The sequence below is a fragment of the Scomber japonicus genome, chromosome 12, assembly GCF_027409825.1.
Source record: "Scomber japonicus isolate fScoJap1 chromosome 12, fScoJap1.pri, whole genome shotgun sequence".
NCBI lineage: Eukaryota > Metazoa > Chordata > Actinopteri > Scombriformes > Scombridae > Scomber > Scomber japonicus.
The window spans coordinates 25,892,748-25,908,312 of record NC_070589.1 but is presented as its reverse complement, the minus strand read 5'-3'; the positions used below and the strand labels follow the sequence as shown (position 1 = coordinate 25,908,312).

The 15,565-nt window shown below is 39.8% G+C and overlaps 1 protein-coding gene across 2 annotated transcripts; it reads left to right on the top strand.

Moving 5' to 3' along the window:
- The first annotated feature begins 3,141 nt into the window (after positions 1 to 3,141).
- kcnj9 (potassium inwardly rectifying channel subfamily J member 9) lies at positions 3,142 to 13,825 on the top strand. 2 transcript variants are annotated; one of them, XM_053330556.1, is made up of 7 exons: positions 3,142 to 3,445; positions 4,907 to 5,120; positions 7,731 to 7,932; positions 10,127 to 10,319; positions 10,481 to 10,678; positions 12,458 to 12,588; positions 13,559 to 13,825. In XM_053330556.1, the coding sequence occupies exons 1-7, from the start codon at positions 3,142 to 3,144 to the stop codon at positions 13,823 to 13,825; spliced, it is 1,509 nt and encodes a 502-aa protein (XP_053186531.1). The 2 variants fall into 2 exon arrangements, with proteins under 2 accessions (XP_053186531.1, XP_053186532.1); XM_053330557.1 differs by having other exon boundaries at positions 3,142 to 3,449; positions 4,914 to 5,120.
- Positions 13,826 to 15,565: the final 1,740 nt, after the last annotated feature.

The following is a 15,565-nucleotide window of genomic DNA, read 5'->3' as shown; positions in this document are numbered from 1 at the left end:
ACCGCCGCCTGCAGGCCGGAGGGAGAACTGCAGCTATTACATACAGTCATTAGCCTGCAGTCACTGGCCTCCTCATTAGGTACACCTGTGCAATATAATGCTACCTTATACAACAACTCTGCCATTAATTCTGATTTTTTTTAAAGCTTATACGTTTTGAGTTTAGTTCACATTGTCAGGAATGTGATAATTTTGCTTTATGTTTATTATTGAGATTGTAGTGGGTGATGGAGGTGTACTCGGGTGCATTATGAGATAAGACAAGATAAGATAAAATAAGATAAGATAAGATATTCCTTTATTAGTCTCACATTGGGGAAATTTAGATTATTGCAGTAGCAAAGTGGACAGTAAAAATATAATAAAAAGAATAAAGAACAATAAATATTAAGTAAGTACAATAGCAATAAAAACAATAGTAGGCTATAAAAAAATTGTAAAATAGTAACATTATGTATAAGAGTAATATTGCTGTTGAGTGATAATATATCAGTATATACATATAGGCTATATATAATATTTCAGAAACATTAGGAATTGTATAAAAACACACAAGTACTGTGTATACAAATAGAAATGACATTTATTTTACTATATTTTACATTATTTCATTAGATGTTTTATTACTATTGTTTTCATTGCTTTTGTACTTATTATTTACTGATCTTTGTTCTTTTTATTGACACGTTTCTGTTTTTACTGTCCACGTTGCTGCTGGAATACTATTTCTCCATCATGGGACTAATAAAGGAATATCTTATACCTTATTTAATTTAAAGCAGAGTAACTGACATGGGAAAAAGACATTTACATTGCCATAATTTGCATAACTTAGAGAAAAGCTTTATAAATTGTGATAATCAGGTTTTCAGGGAAGTTATTTAAAACCATGGGGTCATAATTTTACCCAGTTTAGGTCAACATATAGCACCCAGTGACCTAGTGTTTATTAACAGGTTATTAACAATCAACAAGAGTCACATATGTTTAAAAAGACGAGCAGATTATACAGCTTTAGTTATAGGCTTATGTGGGTCTTGGCCTTGTCTTGAGTGGCTTTCTAGGTAACATTAACCTAGTGGACTATTGTGTGGGTGATTTCCAAATAAACATTGACACTGATGCTATTATAGTTATTATAGCTATTATATCTGCACCACAACCAGGCCTTCCTCATCACTGAACCCTTTGCAGATGCTGAGGGTCAGAGAGAGGGAGAGATGGGGGGGCTGGGGAGGTTTGGAGTATAGATGGGGATGAAGGAGGAGGAGTAGGAGGAGGGGGGGGGGGGGGGGGGGGGGTAGAAAGATGTGACTGTTCCCCTCTGTTGTGGAAATAAGAAGAGGCAGGCAGGGTTGGCTGGGGCTGGGCTGATGACAGCATCCTCCGCCGCTCAGTGGCTCCACACCTGACCGACTCCATCAGACGCACAGATGATGGAGCTCTCCGCGCTGCCGGGTTTATTATCATGCTGCCACCATTTCGCAAGTCCACCGGCCGACACATGTTCTCCAAACGCGCTAATCAACCTTGAAGATTAGACCTATTACCGTTTTCTTCTTTTTTTTTAATGCTTGGTTATTTTGTGGACGCAGGGCTCACACAGATTATATATAGGCACATAGTGAATGCTGAGTGGTCGGATCGTGGGGGGGTCTTTGTTTTCCTGGAATAGCGATCAGAGGTGGACTGATGCTGCGTCGCTGGTAAACACCAGAAATGGGTGTCATCGAACCAAGACTACCAATCACGGTGCGCTTCTTGGACCAGATTATCTTTTTTCTGAAGATAAACATTTGCCAGATCCAGATCTTATAATAAACCTACATATTGCTAAGCCGAGCAGGTAAGAGATCATCCTTTAATTCTCACGGAGCTGTCTCATATTATTGTTTTCTGTAACCTGTTGGGTTTGGTGAACAGACATCCCTGTAATAGAGGCTATTTCTGATCCATCCATCAAGCGTAGTGCGTCATCTTGATTGTCACTATAGTCTCCTCTTGCGTCCAATCCGCTAATTGTAAAAAAAAAAAAAAATGGACGCACATCATCAGGCTGTAGAGGACCGGGGCTCATTTTTTACTGTGCAAATATTCATCACGTCTCATTTTACAGACATATATTTAACTCAGTTTCTAAGACTTACATGAGACTTATGTAAGGAAGCTCGGTAGGCCTTTAATATACATCTACCATATGTAACACAGCAGAAAGTGCTCTTATACAACACACACACACACACACACACACTTCATACCCCTGTGAGGACACTCTCATTGATATAATGCATTCCCTAGCCCCTTACCCTAACCTTAATCATCACAACTAAATGCTTGAATCAGACCCTTACCCGAAACTGAACCTAAACCCAATTCTAACCTTAACCCTAAAACCAAGTCTTAACCCTCAAATTGTCCTTTGGAGTTGCGAGGGCCGGGTATAATGTCCTCACAACATAGAAATGTCCTCACAATGCTGGTTTTCCACTGAAATAGACTCTCACACACACACATATTCACACAGACACACACAGACGCACACACACAGTCTACCCTAAGGCCCTTTATGAAACATGCAAAACAATGAACGTGCTCCAGGATTGGCTGCCTTTCAAAGAAGCGCAGGCTAAATGTGTTCCCGTCCTTCATGTCTAATTCCAAGGACTTAAAAAAACGGTGTAATATCAACATCAAGGATCAGGATTTCCTTTTAGGATTTTAGCTAATTTTGCCTTTGGTGAAATAGAAGAGGTCTAAGCTGTATGATAAGTGAGACCACACATATAGATCTGGTAGCCTGATAAAAATACTCACAGTTTCACTAAGAATTAAAGGAATATAACAGCTCAGAGTGACAAAAATAGGCCCTATTCCTTTAAAGAAAAAATGTGTTGTGAACTTCCTGTTGTAAACTTCTGTGAAAGAATCTAACAGCTCATTTATTTCATGATGTTGTTTCATCATTATGCTCTTCTCTCCTTTTGTCCAGGCTTCAGTCAAGCAAACAAATGGTACAATCAATATTCAGTGGACAGAGTCAGCCATAGGGAGGGTATCAATAACACACTAATACACTCAATAAACACACGTGCACACACACACACACACATACACTTACACACTTACACACACATATAGGCAATGGCGCTGGAGAACACAGTCTTCCCCTCCCGCCCTGACTCCCTCTCGCTCCCTGTGGAGGAGAAAGGGGAAGGGGAAGAAGAAGTGGAGGTGGCCACCGAGGCCACCACCTCCACCGGCGTCTTCAACCTTTCGGAGGAGCTGGGCCACGTCGTTACCACGGATACGGCGCCATCTCCTCCTCCCTTGGTCAAGGTCAGGAGGTCATTCCAGAACAAGCTGGCTGAGCGACAGTTCCAAGCCACCCAGGCCCAGCACAGGAAGAAGATTGTGCCGGAGAAGGAGAGGGGACGATTCGGGTGGCGTGAGTGACTCTGAATGTAACTTCCTGTCCTTGATGGCCCTCCAGTCTGTCCACCGAGGAGATAATTGTTTGTAAAATGTTACGACTACTTTCTATTGGCTTCATTCAAGTCTAGATAAAGCTGAATGAAGGTTGCAAGTATGTTATTATTGGCTTCTTTGGTATCTATTTAGCAGCTCCAGAGATTTGGGGGCTATTAACAGACCCAGGAGTCTGGATTTTCACACTTTGTAATCCATACTCACAAACACACAAACACACACAGACACTCACACTCACACCCTGTATATCAGCTGAACTTCTGCACTTTCTCCCTTTCCATCTCCTGTGCAATAGTCGTGAATCTTTCTCTAATTTGGACCGGGCTGTAGCTCGTTCACCCCTCAGCGATCTTGACAGTCTTGCTCGTCTTTTTTCATTAGACCTCTCCATTCTCCAGCTCTTTGTTTGCTCCAGTTTCTCTCCTCCATGCTGTAAGTTTATATGAAAGTTAAAAAGAAAAAAACCCCCAAAACAACAACCCTGAAATCCTAAAACACTACTAATTAAAGAACTAGGGGGGAATGCACATTTCTCTGACAGTTGGGTTTGGTTTGGACATTTTTGGACATAAATAAAACAAACACTGTAATGCATTTTTACAATTCAACTACACTGGAGATTAGAAAGAGAAAACCTTTTAAACAGCTAAAAGATTCATGGTAGACATCATGTCTGGGTGTCAAAAACAGCCCAAGAGAAAGGACCTTTTTTTTCAAGAGCCATCAATTTGCACTAAAATATGTAAGAAATGTATGACAGAAACTGGCAGAGACTATTTCTGATTATGGAAGTGATTAAAAACTAGAATACTTTAGTTTCCTGTCTGTGTCATCATCTCTGCTCTGCCTTGGTCCAAAGTCAAAATGCTCTCTATGCAATCAGGTTTGTACAATAACTAAAGTCCAGTGTTGTATGTTGTCTTCTTTGGCCGTTTGATTATGTTGTCCTGTTGTTTTTCCTCTGCTCTCTTCCTCTCACCTGCCTGTTTTCATTTGTTATCTTGTCTTTACTAGCCTGGCTTTCCTCTGAGCTACACTCCATCTCTCTAAGTAGTTTTTTCCCCTGGCACCTCCCTCTGTTTATCTTCCAATCTCTCTACGAGCCCTCATTTAACTCATATCCTCTGCTGTAGTCGCTGAGTTGTATCTTCAAACAGGAAAAAACTCTCAGAAATTTAGAGAGGCGGCCTCGTATGCATTTTTTTGAAGTTTTCAAAGAGGGCTTGAAAGGGTTTTGAGGAACTCAGACTCACACACCTCCGAAGGATCATCTTCAACCTTTTTCACACATAGAAAAATCACCAAAACTGAGGCTACAAGTGTTTTCCACGAGAGCAAGAGCCCCCCCTTTTTTTTGCAGTATTTCTAGATTTCTATCTCTAATTCAATATGTGTCTTTTCCCTTCTGTCTCTTCACCAGCACGGAGAGCACGCAAGAGGCAACGCTATGTGGAGAAGAACGGTCGTTGCAACGTGCAGCACGGCAACATGCGGGAGACTTATCGCTACCTGACTGACATCTTCACCACGCTGGTGGACCTCAACTGGCGCTGCTCTCTGTTTGTCTTCGTCATGGCCTACGCTGTTACATGGCTCTTCTTTGGGGCCATCTGGTACCTCATAGCCTACTGCAGGTAAGTTTGGAGGAAGTTTATTTATTTGGATCTGTCTGGTCTTGAGAAATAGGAGTAGGAGTGGAGGAGTATTGAGGTTTTCAATCACCCCCCCCCCCCCCCCCCCCAATACTTTTGTGCCCCTGGTTCCCCATATGGACCTCCACTAACCTCTCCCTCCATCCTCACCTCCGTACCCACACTTATCAGACTAAACACTACTGTTGCTAAAATCCAGCAACATTGACTTTAGAGCCCAAAAATGACCAGGATATCTGATCTGATTCATTTTAGAAACACAATTGCCTCACAAAATACTGATTCCTGGATTTTAAATCTTACTTTCAGATAACAGTACCAACATTTTTATTATTTTTCTTCTCAAAAACTGTAATTTCCTTAACTTTGTTCTTCCTTCCTTTTCCTCATAGCTAGTTCAAGGAATAGTTTGACATTTAAAACTTGCATAGAGTTAGGTAAGTATATCATCGTATATCATTGTATATATGATCAATTCATGAACACATAAAACCAAACATTACTGTATGATACTATATAGCCATCAGGGCACAGTATCTACTCTGCAGATGTACTATATACTCTAGTTTATCAGCACAAATTAGACACAGACAGGTCACACTGTTGAGCTGTTACCTCCATCTCCAGCTTCTTTTGTCGACTTGTCCTGCGTTGTCAGCTCGGGTGTTAGCAGGTTTGTGATGACAGCAGTCTCGGCAGCAGATGTAACATCAGGGTTGGTTGTCACGAACATTTTCGGTAGAAGACGCCACAGGTTTTCAGAGCCGGTGACATCACTGTACATACACTACCACATAACAGAGAAATGAATAATGTCGATACCGAGGCACCAATAAAGTTTCCTTTTTTCTGACCTTTCAGTTAAACCAGATGAAGTTTATGATGCACACTTTGATGGTGATGGCAAGAAAAGCATGCATGCCAGTATTGTTATTAAAGCGAATTAGTGAGTAATAGTCCACTTGCATGAATCGTACATCCATAATGGACTTATTTTAACCTTCAGACTGAAGAAAAGTTTTTATCCTTTACCCATACATGAACTACTGAATCATCACTGACTGATGTGTAATAACTGCATTTGCACTTTAGCCTATCCTTTTTTTCTTTAAGGCACTTGATCTTTTTTAACAGCACTTTATAATCATATTTGACCTTATTTAACAGTTATTCTATTTTATGTGGGTGTATGCAAGTGTGTGTTTGAGCAGTTTTCTTTTATGAGAGAGCAAATTTTGTTTTATGGGAACATGCAATGACAATAAAGGCATTCATTCATTACGCATGATTCATGATAATGAGTATGCAGAAAAATAAACATGTGTGGCATTCTCAGTATTAAACTTAAAATGTCCCATATCATGTTTTAAGGGGAGCTCATGTATTAAGGAGGGAGGGGGGGGGGTGGCTCTGTCCCCCTGGCTCCCCAGTAGTTCACACCCTGATTTTAAATGAGATGGCCAAGAAATAGTCCCACACATAACTCCTAGTAAAACTACAACATGCTGTTTGTACACTTTGGTCTTTGTATGGATTGAACACATAAGATAAGGTGTTAATTACTGAGCATTAGAAGTGCTGGCAGGCAGACTTTTTTAATGCAGAAAGGGCCATGCCAGCTGTTTCGTATTCCAGTTTTTCTGCACAGCTAAGCTAACTGTCTCCTGACTGCGGCTTCATATTTAACAGACAGAAATGAGTGGTATCGATCGTCTCATTTAACTCTTGGCAACAAGTCGAGTAAGCATATTTCCCCTGATGTCAAACTATTCTTCTAATTAAATTATTACGAGGACACTACTTTTACTACTACTTTTAACTGCTCAAAGATGGCGGGATGATGCCTGCGAGCGAATGACCAACCATCGCATGACATTTCTGCTACGACGGCTAAAAAAAAAAAAGCCCCATTTTTCAGCCAAAAAAGCAGATGACAAAGCAGTATTAATATTACGGCGTATTTCATCATGATGTTACCTCTTCATGAGATGTGTCTGCTGGATCCCCGCTCTAATTAGCTAACATATTCCTCTCGTAAAAATTGTGACCTTTTTATATCAATTACAGGCCACCCTAAGCTGTGCCAGAGAACTGTCGGTGTTGCTGCAATTCCTCGGTCACCAACACAGGTCAATGAAAGTCATAGATTATATAAATTACTCAACACCACTTTCATTAATTAGCTCTCCCTCTCTGGCTGCAGCCGTGTTAATCAGGGACATTAGCCTGTGTAGTGCGTGGCTATAAAGAAAATCTGCAGACTTTTAGTGCCAGAAGACTGAACTGTGAGCTGATGCAGGGAAGATACAGGATGTGTTGACATATGATGGAAAAAGCTGTTGGTTTTTTTTTTGCTGCATCAAGAAAAGGTGACTACAAATTCATGAATATGTGAAAGATCAAATTTAGGAATTAGATGAAAGAAAAGGTGGATTTAAAGTGAGAGATGAGACCTCACGCGATATACTTCTGCACCTCCGTTCTAAATATATAAATCTTCTCGCTCTCTGTCTATTTTCTTCCCTTTTTGACACCCACTTTGTCACCCTCCCCCCTTCACTTTCTCACACATTCTCCTTCTTTCTTCCCAAGGGGTGATTTGGACCATCTGGAAGACGAGACGTGGACGCCGTGCGTCAACAATGTCAACGGCTTCATCTCGGCCTTCCTCTTCTCCATCGAGACAGAGACCACCATTGGCTACGGCCACCGTGTCATCACAGACCAATGTCCAGTGGGCACCATGCTGCTGCTGCTGCAAGCTATACTGGGATCCATGGTCAACGCCTTCATGGTGAGCACTGGGAGCTGATAAAAGACATAATATAAAGGAATCATTACTGTAGAACTCAATGCTGCACAAAAACAGCTAAAATTATGATCAGATTGTCCAGATTGTAGTTTTATTGAGATAATTGAATTGAAAATAAATTAGTTTATTTCTATAAATGCATCTTATATAATGATTTTTAATATATTACTAGGGGTAAAATAGGACGGGGAACATTTTTAAGTTCTTCCTACTCCTTTATATACATAGAATGCCTAATTTGAGTTATTTACTGGGCTCTTGAGATATATGATTGATGATTTTCTTGCTTATATATTTTGTTATTTTGTTACTTGTTTTAATATATTTGAAATACATTTAAAAAAACGTACCAACTAGACTAAAACTGACCTTCATGGTGTTGCATACGTTGAGAGATGAGCTCATTACAACAAGGCAGATCAGGTTAAAGAAAACATTACAAATCTGCCTTTTAAAATACTTTTGTAAGATTATCAAATGTTCTCATCCCATTCAGGAGAACCGCACTTTTACCCAAGTAATAGAAAAGCAAATATTATTTAACCTAAATGTCTGTTTGTTTAACGAGGGGACCCCATGTAAGTTCAGCTGAATCAATTTAATAATATGATAATGTGAATGTACTGCTTTTCTTCTTTTTTTTTTAACTTAAGCTTACAGATATGCATGAATACCCGAACACTGTGCAGAATAAATGACATTAATTCAATGCAGATGGTATGCTTCCTGAAAAAGAATATTTACTTTAAAAGTGCTGATAGAGCTCTTTTTTTTTTTTTTGCATGAAGTAAGCACTCTGGATGAGGATGGATTCACACACAGACGCCCAAACAGAATCATATTTATGGATGTTTACGAGCTGGAACCATGCCATATAAGAAACGCAAGGAAATGTGGGCTGCTTTACTGAGCATATTAAAAATAACGGAGTCGGAGGTTAATTCCGGTGTCAGTACTGTTTTTAACAACAATAATGAACAAAAATGAACAAGCTTTGTCTGTGTTCAAGATCATATTTTTATCCTCTTTTACTTTTTTCAGAGGTTTGCTCGTATAAGTGTTCTAGGTTGGATCCGACAGACTCTATTAACTGCCTGAGCTTGTCATAAATCGCTTGTTTCAGCCTGATGAATTGCCTCCTGCTCGTGAGTAGGTGTGCGTTCATGAGATGTGATCATGGTGTAATGCACTTCCCTAAAATTGCCATATAAGGCTCCATGTTCTGCTCCATTTGTGTGTGAGTTTTATTCATAAAAAAAAAAAAAAGATCCCAAAGAGTAAAAAACGCAGCATAGCTTCAAGTCCTTTCAGAAATTAGAAGACAAACACATCACAAGTTTAGGAGTGTCAGTAGGAAGCCTGAAACAATTACAAAATATGAATACAGTTACCGACAACATGTCATCATAAATAAAGAGGGGATGCTTTGACGTGAAGTTAGAGGCTAAAACATGTCATTCTAAAGCAAAGCGCTCTGTGATGGTCAGGCGGTCATGTGACAGTCACAGAGATATTAGGGGTGAGAGTATTATAGCCAACGGTCGGTGATGTTACGCTGTCAGATGATACTGGACAGAGACCTGCAGGGAGAGACAGAGAGGCAGCTGATGTGAAGTGAGAGAAGTTTCCTAGCAACTAGTGAAAGCAACTACTGAAATGGAGAAGGTGCTGCACCAAAAAATATTCAAAAAAAAAAAAAAAAATCATAAAAATTACATATGGTATCACATTTAAACTCCAAATAAATCCATATTAGGGTATTATAATTAAGTCAAACAAGTGTTTGTGCTTAGTGAAGAAAGGCAGAGATGATCTATGCCTGACACGCACGACAGGTCTGGACCACTCGTAAATTTCCTTCATACCTAGAAAATAATGAGTACGCTCAAACTGATGAATGTCACAAATGTTCTTAAATCACTCGAATGTGCATTTTAAGAATAAATGGGCCTCATGCAAGAACAAGTCGCTCATGCATGAGGCCCAGTGAGGCTGCAATTGTTGGCAGCTTCATTGGGCCTCATTGTTGCAGCTGTGCAGTGTGTACTGTAGCTGATGTTTTTCATTCTTCAATAATTCTCTCTTTTTCCCCAGTCGTGTTTCCCTCTTTCTTTGCACGGAGCCTCAGTTTCATCATCAGTGTCATTTTCCCCCTTCCCCTTTCCTTCCTGTCTAGGTGGGCTGCATGTTCGTAAAGATCTCGCAGCCCAACAAACGAGCTGAGACGCTGGTGTTCTCCAAACACGCCGTCATCTCTTTGAGAGACGACAAGCTCTGCCTGATGTTCAGGGTCGGCGACCTTCGCAGCTCCCACATCGTAGGGGCCAACATGAGGGCCAAGCTCATCAAGTCCAAACAGACTCAGGAGGGTGAGAGTGCCAGAGTACACCGTTAATTATGAGATAATAATATGACTACTGTTACCATAAATACTGCTGACATCTCTGCCACTCAACTCCAAGGACCTTCCTTTTCAGTAAAATGTGATTGCAGTAGCTTATAAAAACTGAACTCTTTTCTCTCCCTCCAGGTGAGTTCATCCCTCTGGACCAGACGGACATCAGCGTGGGCTTTGAGACGGGCGATGATCGTCTCTTCCTGGTCTCGCCGCTGGTGATCTCACACGAGATTGACGCACATTCAGCTTTCTGGGACATGTCACAGTCTCAGCTGGAGAAGGAGGACTTTGAGATCGTGGTGATCCTGGAGGGAATGGTGGAAGCAACTGGTGAGGAATAAGTTTAATATAGTTTAAATTAATGAATCATCTGTCTGACCCTGGTAAATCATTCTTTTCATTTCTCTATGCTAATAGTTTTATTTCAGAAGTGAGATAGTGAGAATTTAGCTGCTTAAATCTGGTAGTTTTGTGCACAAGAGAGATAAAATAACTAAAGTGTCACTTAAAAATCACTAAAAAAGGGTTCAATCTGCTTGCCTGCATATAAAATGAAGATGTTAGTATTTGGAAAAAAACTGAATATCTGGTTACTTACTGGATAAAATGACAAAATATACTGTAACAACAACAAGACTGGGAAATATATGGGAAATAATGCCTTGCAATTTAATTTGACTGAAAAGCTCTAATGGCTTCCACGTTGTAAAATTGTGTTTGGCAACTAGAAATGAGCATTAAGAAATTAATCTTGCAGATGCATGCGACTGTCTGATGTTACAGTAATGCCATCACTGTTTTACAGAAAGCTCACCCTCTAAAACTGTCCATTAGAAAAATTAATGTGTTCTTCCAGGATGTCTCGAGTTGAGATACACATTTTCATTTTTAGAGGCCTCCTCATTCCCATTCCCTCATTCTTTTATATTTTGAATATATGGGAAATGTACATATTCTTAAAATAGCAGTGGATATACTAATACTAATACTACTAATAATAATTTAGTATAGCACCTTTCACAGAAATACAAATCTCAAAGTGCTTCACAAGAATACAATTTGAAAAGGCCACAAAAAATGGAAAATAAAAAAAAAAACAGGCAGAAAAACAATAAAAACCAGATTAAAACATAGACCATAAAATAATAATATATGTCATAGTAGGTAAAAAAAAAAAAATGTGGGTAGATGCACTGAGGTGTTTTAGCAGGCAGAGAGAGCATCTATCCTCAAATTGTGAATGTGTCCCCATTTTGCTGTGTCTTAGCATTGTAATACATTTCATTATTCATTTCTGAAGCTCAAACACCCTCCATCAACCCCCCCCCCCCCCCCCCACATTCATTAAAGCTTTATAATATCTGGATTTATATTGACTGAAATGAGATGAAGCTGAAAAAGTGAGAAGCATTCATGGATACACTCAATTTGAATGAAGAGTTTTCAGTGAAGCCAATTTTACTGTTCAACTGCATCAACTTGTCGACTTCCCCGTCTGTGTGAACTATGTAATCCAAACAGAGGTATAAAAAGAGTCTAGCCTTGTAAAAACAAATACCTACTTTAGCCAGTTACCTTTGCACAGATTTGGACAGAGTTGATCTCTTTTTCTTTTATCCCTTTGTCATACTGCCTCATGTCAAATTCACTCTGAGAGGATATAATACTGAACTCTTCCTCGCTGCTTGGCAAGAATTCAGTTTATCAGAGCTATTTCACGATGCGTCTCCATGAGGTAGAGGTGGCCTCACTGCCTACTCTAAATATTGATTACCTTAGTCAGTGAGTGCTGTAGAGGGTTACAAAGAAGAAGCCGACAGTCATAACTCTGCCACGGAGAATATTCATGGAAAGACAGCTTGCCAGTAAATTGTTTGTGACTAAATAGGTAAATTAATTATCTCTGCATCAGCGGTATGAATTTGTGGCTATCACTTTCTGCTTAGTTTGGCCACAGCCATCTATCTCAATAATGGTGGTTACTTCCTCTTTATGTTTTACAAGAGCCCGAATGAATGTTGTAAGGAATAACTGTTAATCTATGCATTTTTAAATGTGTGTGTGTGTGTGTGTGTGTGTGTGTGTGTGTGTGTGTGTGTGTGTGTGTAGGGATGACGTGCCAGGCGAGGAGCTCCTACCTAGCAGAGGAGGTGTTGTGGGGTCACAGGTTCAGTCCGATGATGTCTCTCGCAGAAGGTTTCTTCGACATCGACTACGGCGCCTTCCATCACACCTTTGAGGTAACGTCTTTCTAGAGGCGAAGTGATAAAGGACAGGAACTGATATGAAAGTGGGATAAAGCTGTGTCTAGCTGATAAAGAACCTAAACCTAAACCCTTTTCAACACAAAAGCTGCTGCTAATGTAAGATTTTTTAGACATATTTGCATTTCAGCCCCATCAAACTTAGCGAAACATGCTTCAAACATTTCAAAACATCCCCACACATGTCTGGTTGTGGTGTCACTCCCAAATAAAAAAATCTTCATTGCTCTTCATCAAACAAACATACCAGTTCCTCCACTGTCACCAGAATGCATTTAACTACAAGATTTTTGAGAAAGAAAAACTGGGACTCTTACTCTGTTATCCCTATTCCTGTCTCCACCTACATCAGCTGAATTCTCACACTTTTCTGTTCCCTTGAGGTTGTTGAAATGCATGCTGGGAAATGTAGGAACTCTAACTATAGTATGTATTTTCTGTTTATGCCACACATACCAAAGCTTTTATAATCCAAACTGCTTTTTGGATGCCCATTGCTAGATGAGCCTTTCTGCAAATGTGCACAACTCAAGAGGAAAATACAGCACTGAACACAAAGTAGAGCTGAGGCTGATGGGAATGTCATTAATATTTTAGGTTTTTGGTCATAATTCAAAATGTTGAACGAAGGGAAATCTTGTCCTGATGATGGCCTGAGTTGAGGTTTTATAAATTTGAACTCTATATCTGTAGAAATTGGACAGCTAATCCAGCCTATAGTTAGCCGAGATATTTCACACAAACCCAAAAAATGACGAGTCAGGGAAACACACGGATGTCTATACAAACTTTAATGGGGATAAGATACATCTTCATTGATCCCCCTTGGGAGAAATTCATATTGACACAAGCAGTATAGTGGAAAAACAAGTAGCATCATAAGGGTGAAAGTGATAAAATAAAATACTATATGACTTAACCAGTTCTTATGTCTCTCCTCCCTAAGGTGGACACTCCCTCCTGTTCGGCACGAGAGCTCTCATTGGCTGCGGCCAGACTTGACGCTCACCTCTACTGGTCCATCTCCAGCAGGCTGGATGAAGAGCCCACTCTGACCAACCAGGCGGCCAAGCAGCCGGACAGCTGCTCGGCAAACAGCAAAGTAGGAGAGCCCACCTTCATCGTCGGGGAGATGACTGACATCCAAGAGCAATCAGGACTGGGCGAGCTGAATGGCAGCGTCGCCACCGACCAGTCCGAATCAGAGGCCTAGATCAGAGAATGTTTACAGAGACCTTCGGTATATCGCCATCACACCATAGTTAGTGTTTGCAGATCGTTTCTTTTGAGGCAAACGAGTAGTTTTCATAAGGCTCAGTTCTGCAGTGTATGCCATATGTTACATTATGTTTATGAAGAAGTTTTATTTCTTGATATTTTGTCTTTTATTTCTACGTCGATCTTTGTTACAAGTGTACGTGTGCTATCTTTTTTTTTTAAGTTTGTTGTGTTAGCTCCAATCACCCTTGCCTATATCTACATTTAAATGACAATACTATGCTTTAGGTGGGGTCAACTATAGTATATCTAAAGGGACCGAGGCAGAATGTTTAAAGCACGGTGGTTTGTGGATTGTTCACATTTCAATAAGTACAATTCATAGACGCTTTAATTTCACCTGCGCATGGATATCACTATAGATGATATTTAGATTATATAGACCATGAATGGTAGGGACCTTGGATTTCTTTAGATGCAATCAATCAGGTTGTTTAACAGGATGGGAATGTAACATGAGCCCAAATATATAAAGTCTGCTAGAAGCTTCAAGGGGAACCGACCATCATCCGGTGCTAGATAAAGTCTACTTGGCTGAGAATAATAGTTTAAGTGGCCGATGGACGACAGAAATAGTTTTCCTGCCCTGCAATTTCTTGTCTGCTGTTCGCACAGAGTATTATTACGTTTGTTAATAACACCGACATTCCTAACTGCACTCCACACAATATGGTGAGTATAGGGTATTTATCTAAAAGAAACCTTTAATCTATCTAGAAACAGGTTAACACTTCACATCACTTGTATCTGTGGCTTTGTTTCACATACGACGTGTGTAGCACAAAAGGATTATCTGTGTTTTTGTCCCCAGCCGAGTAGAAATTAAAAAATGCACAAACAGTGTCCTGCTCAGTTCAGCCCAAACTCCTGCTTCTGCTGCTGTGTTCATTTTTACTTGATGTTTTTAATAATGACATAACACATCAATTAGAGTTAATAAACTGCAGTATATTCCAGAAACAACTTGTGTGGTCCTCTGGATGCATATAAAAGCACGCTGTACACACACACACATATACAGTATATATGTTCATGAATACTTTAATTGTGCTAAGTGAAACTGCATGTTTGGTACGAAGATTCAAAGATCTGATCTGGCAAATGTGTCAGGATGCAGAAACCAGTACATGGTCCTAAAAAAACTGGTTTAATCCTGTCCAAACATTGTTATATATGATGGAAAATAATTTAAGTAAGTCTCTTCCAGTAACAATGAATTTGTCTCTCTGTTAAAATATTCAAAAGTATCCTCCTGTTCATACTGGCTATTAAAAGACGGAGTCATTTTATGCATAAATGCACTTAAGAGTTGATGTTAAGCTTATATGAGGCTTCAGCAGTCTGAGTTTGTCATATCAAGTGGATATCAGACACATTGACAGTCTTTTTGGCATCAAATTCCCTCTTTGTGTTTCCTTGTTGAGCTGTGGTGGAAGTATAATAACAAAAAGAGAGACTTTGGCACTAAAAAGACTGTAACACTGTACATTGTAAGTGCACTATTATATATTATGAAGGGATCTTCTAATGGTCAGTATGAACAGGAAGAATGATTACAGCAAGAACAACATGATTCAGTGATCTTTGGGCTCCTGACTGTTGTTTTAAGTCAAGTTGAAAAATGATGAACCTGTCCTTTAATCAGGGTTAGACTGTAGAGTCCACATACATTTAA

What these genes read in the sequence shown, in the direction of transcription:
- kcnj9 (XM_053330556.1), top strand. Translation starts at nt 3,142, where the DNA reads ATGGCGCTGGAGAACACAGTCTTCCCCTCCCGCCCTGACTCCCTCTCG. An exon ending in GAGGGGACGATTCGGGTGGC is followed by an intron (nt 3,446 to 4,906) that starts GTGAGTGACTCT and finishes TCTCTTCACCAG; the next exon opens with CACGGAGAGCACGCAAGAGG. An exon ending in GGGAATGGTGGAAGCAACTG is followed by an intron (nt 10,679 to 12,457) that starts GTGAGGAATAAG and finishes GTGTGTGTGTAG; the next exon opens with GGATGACGTGCCAGGCGAGG.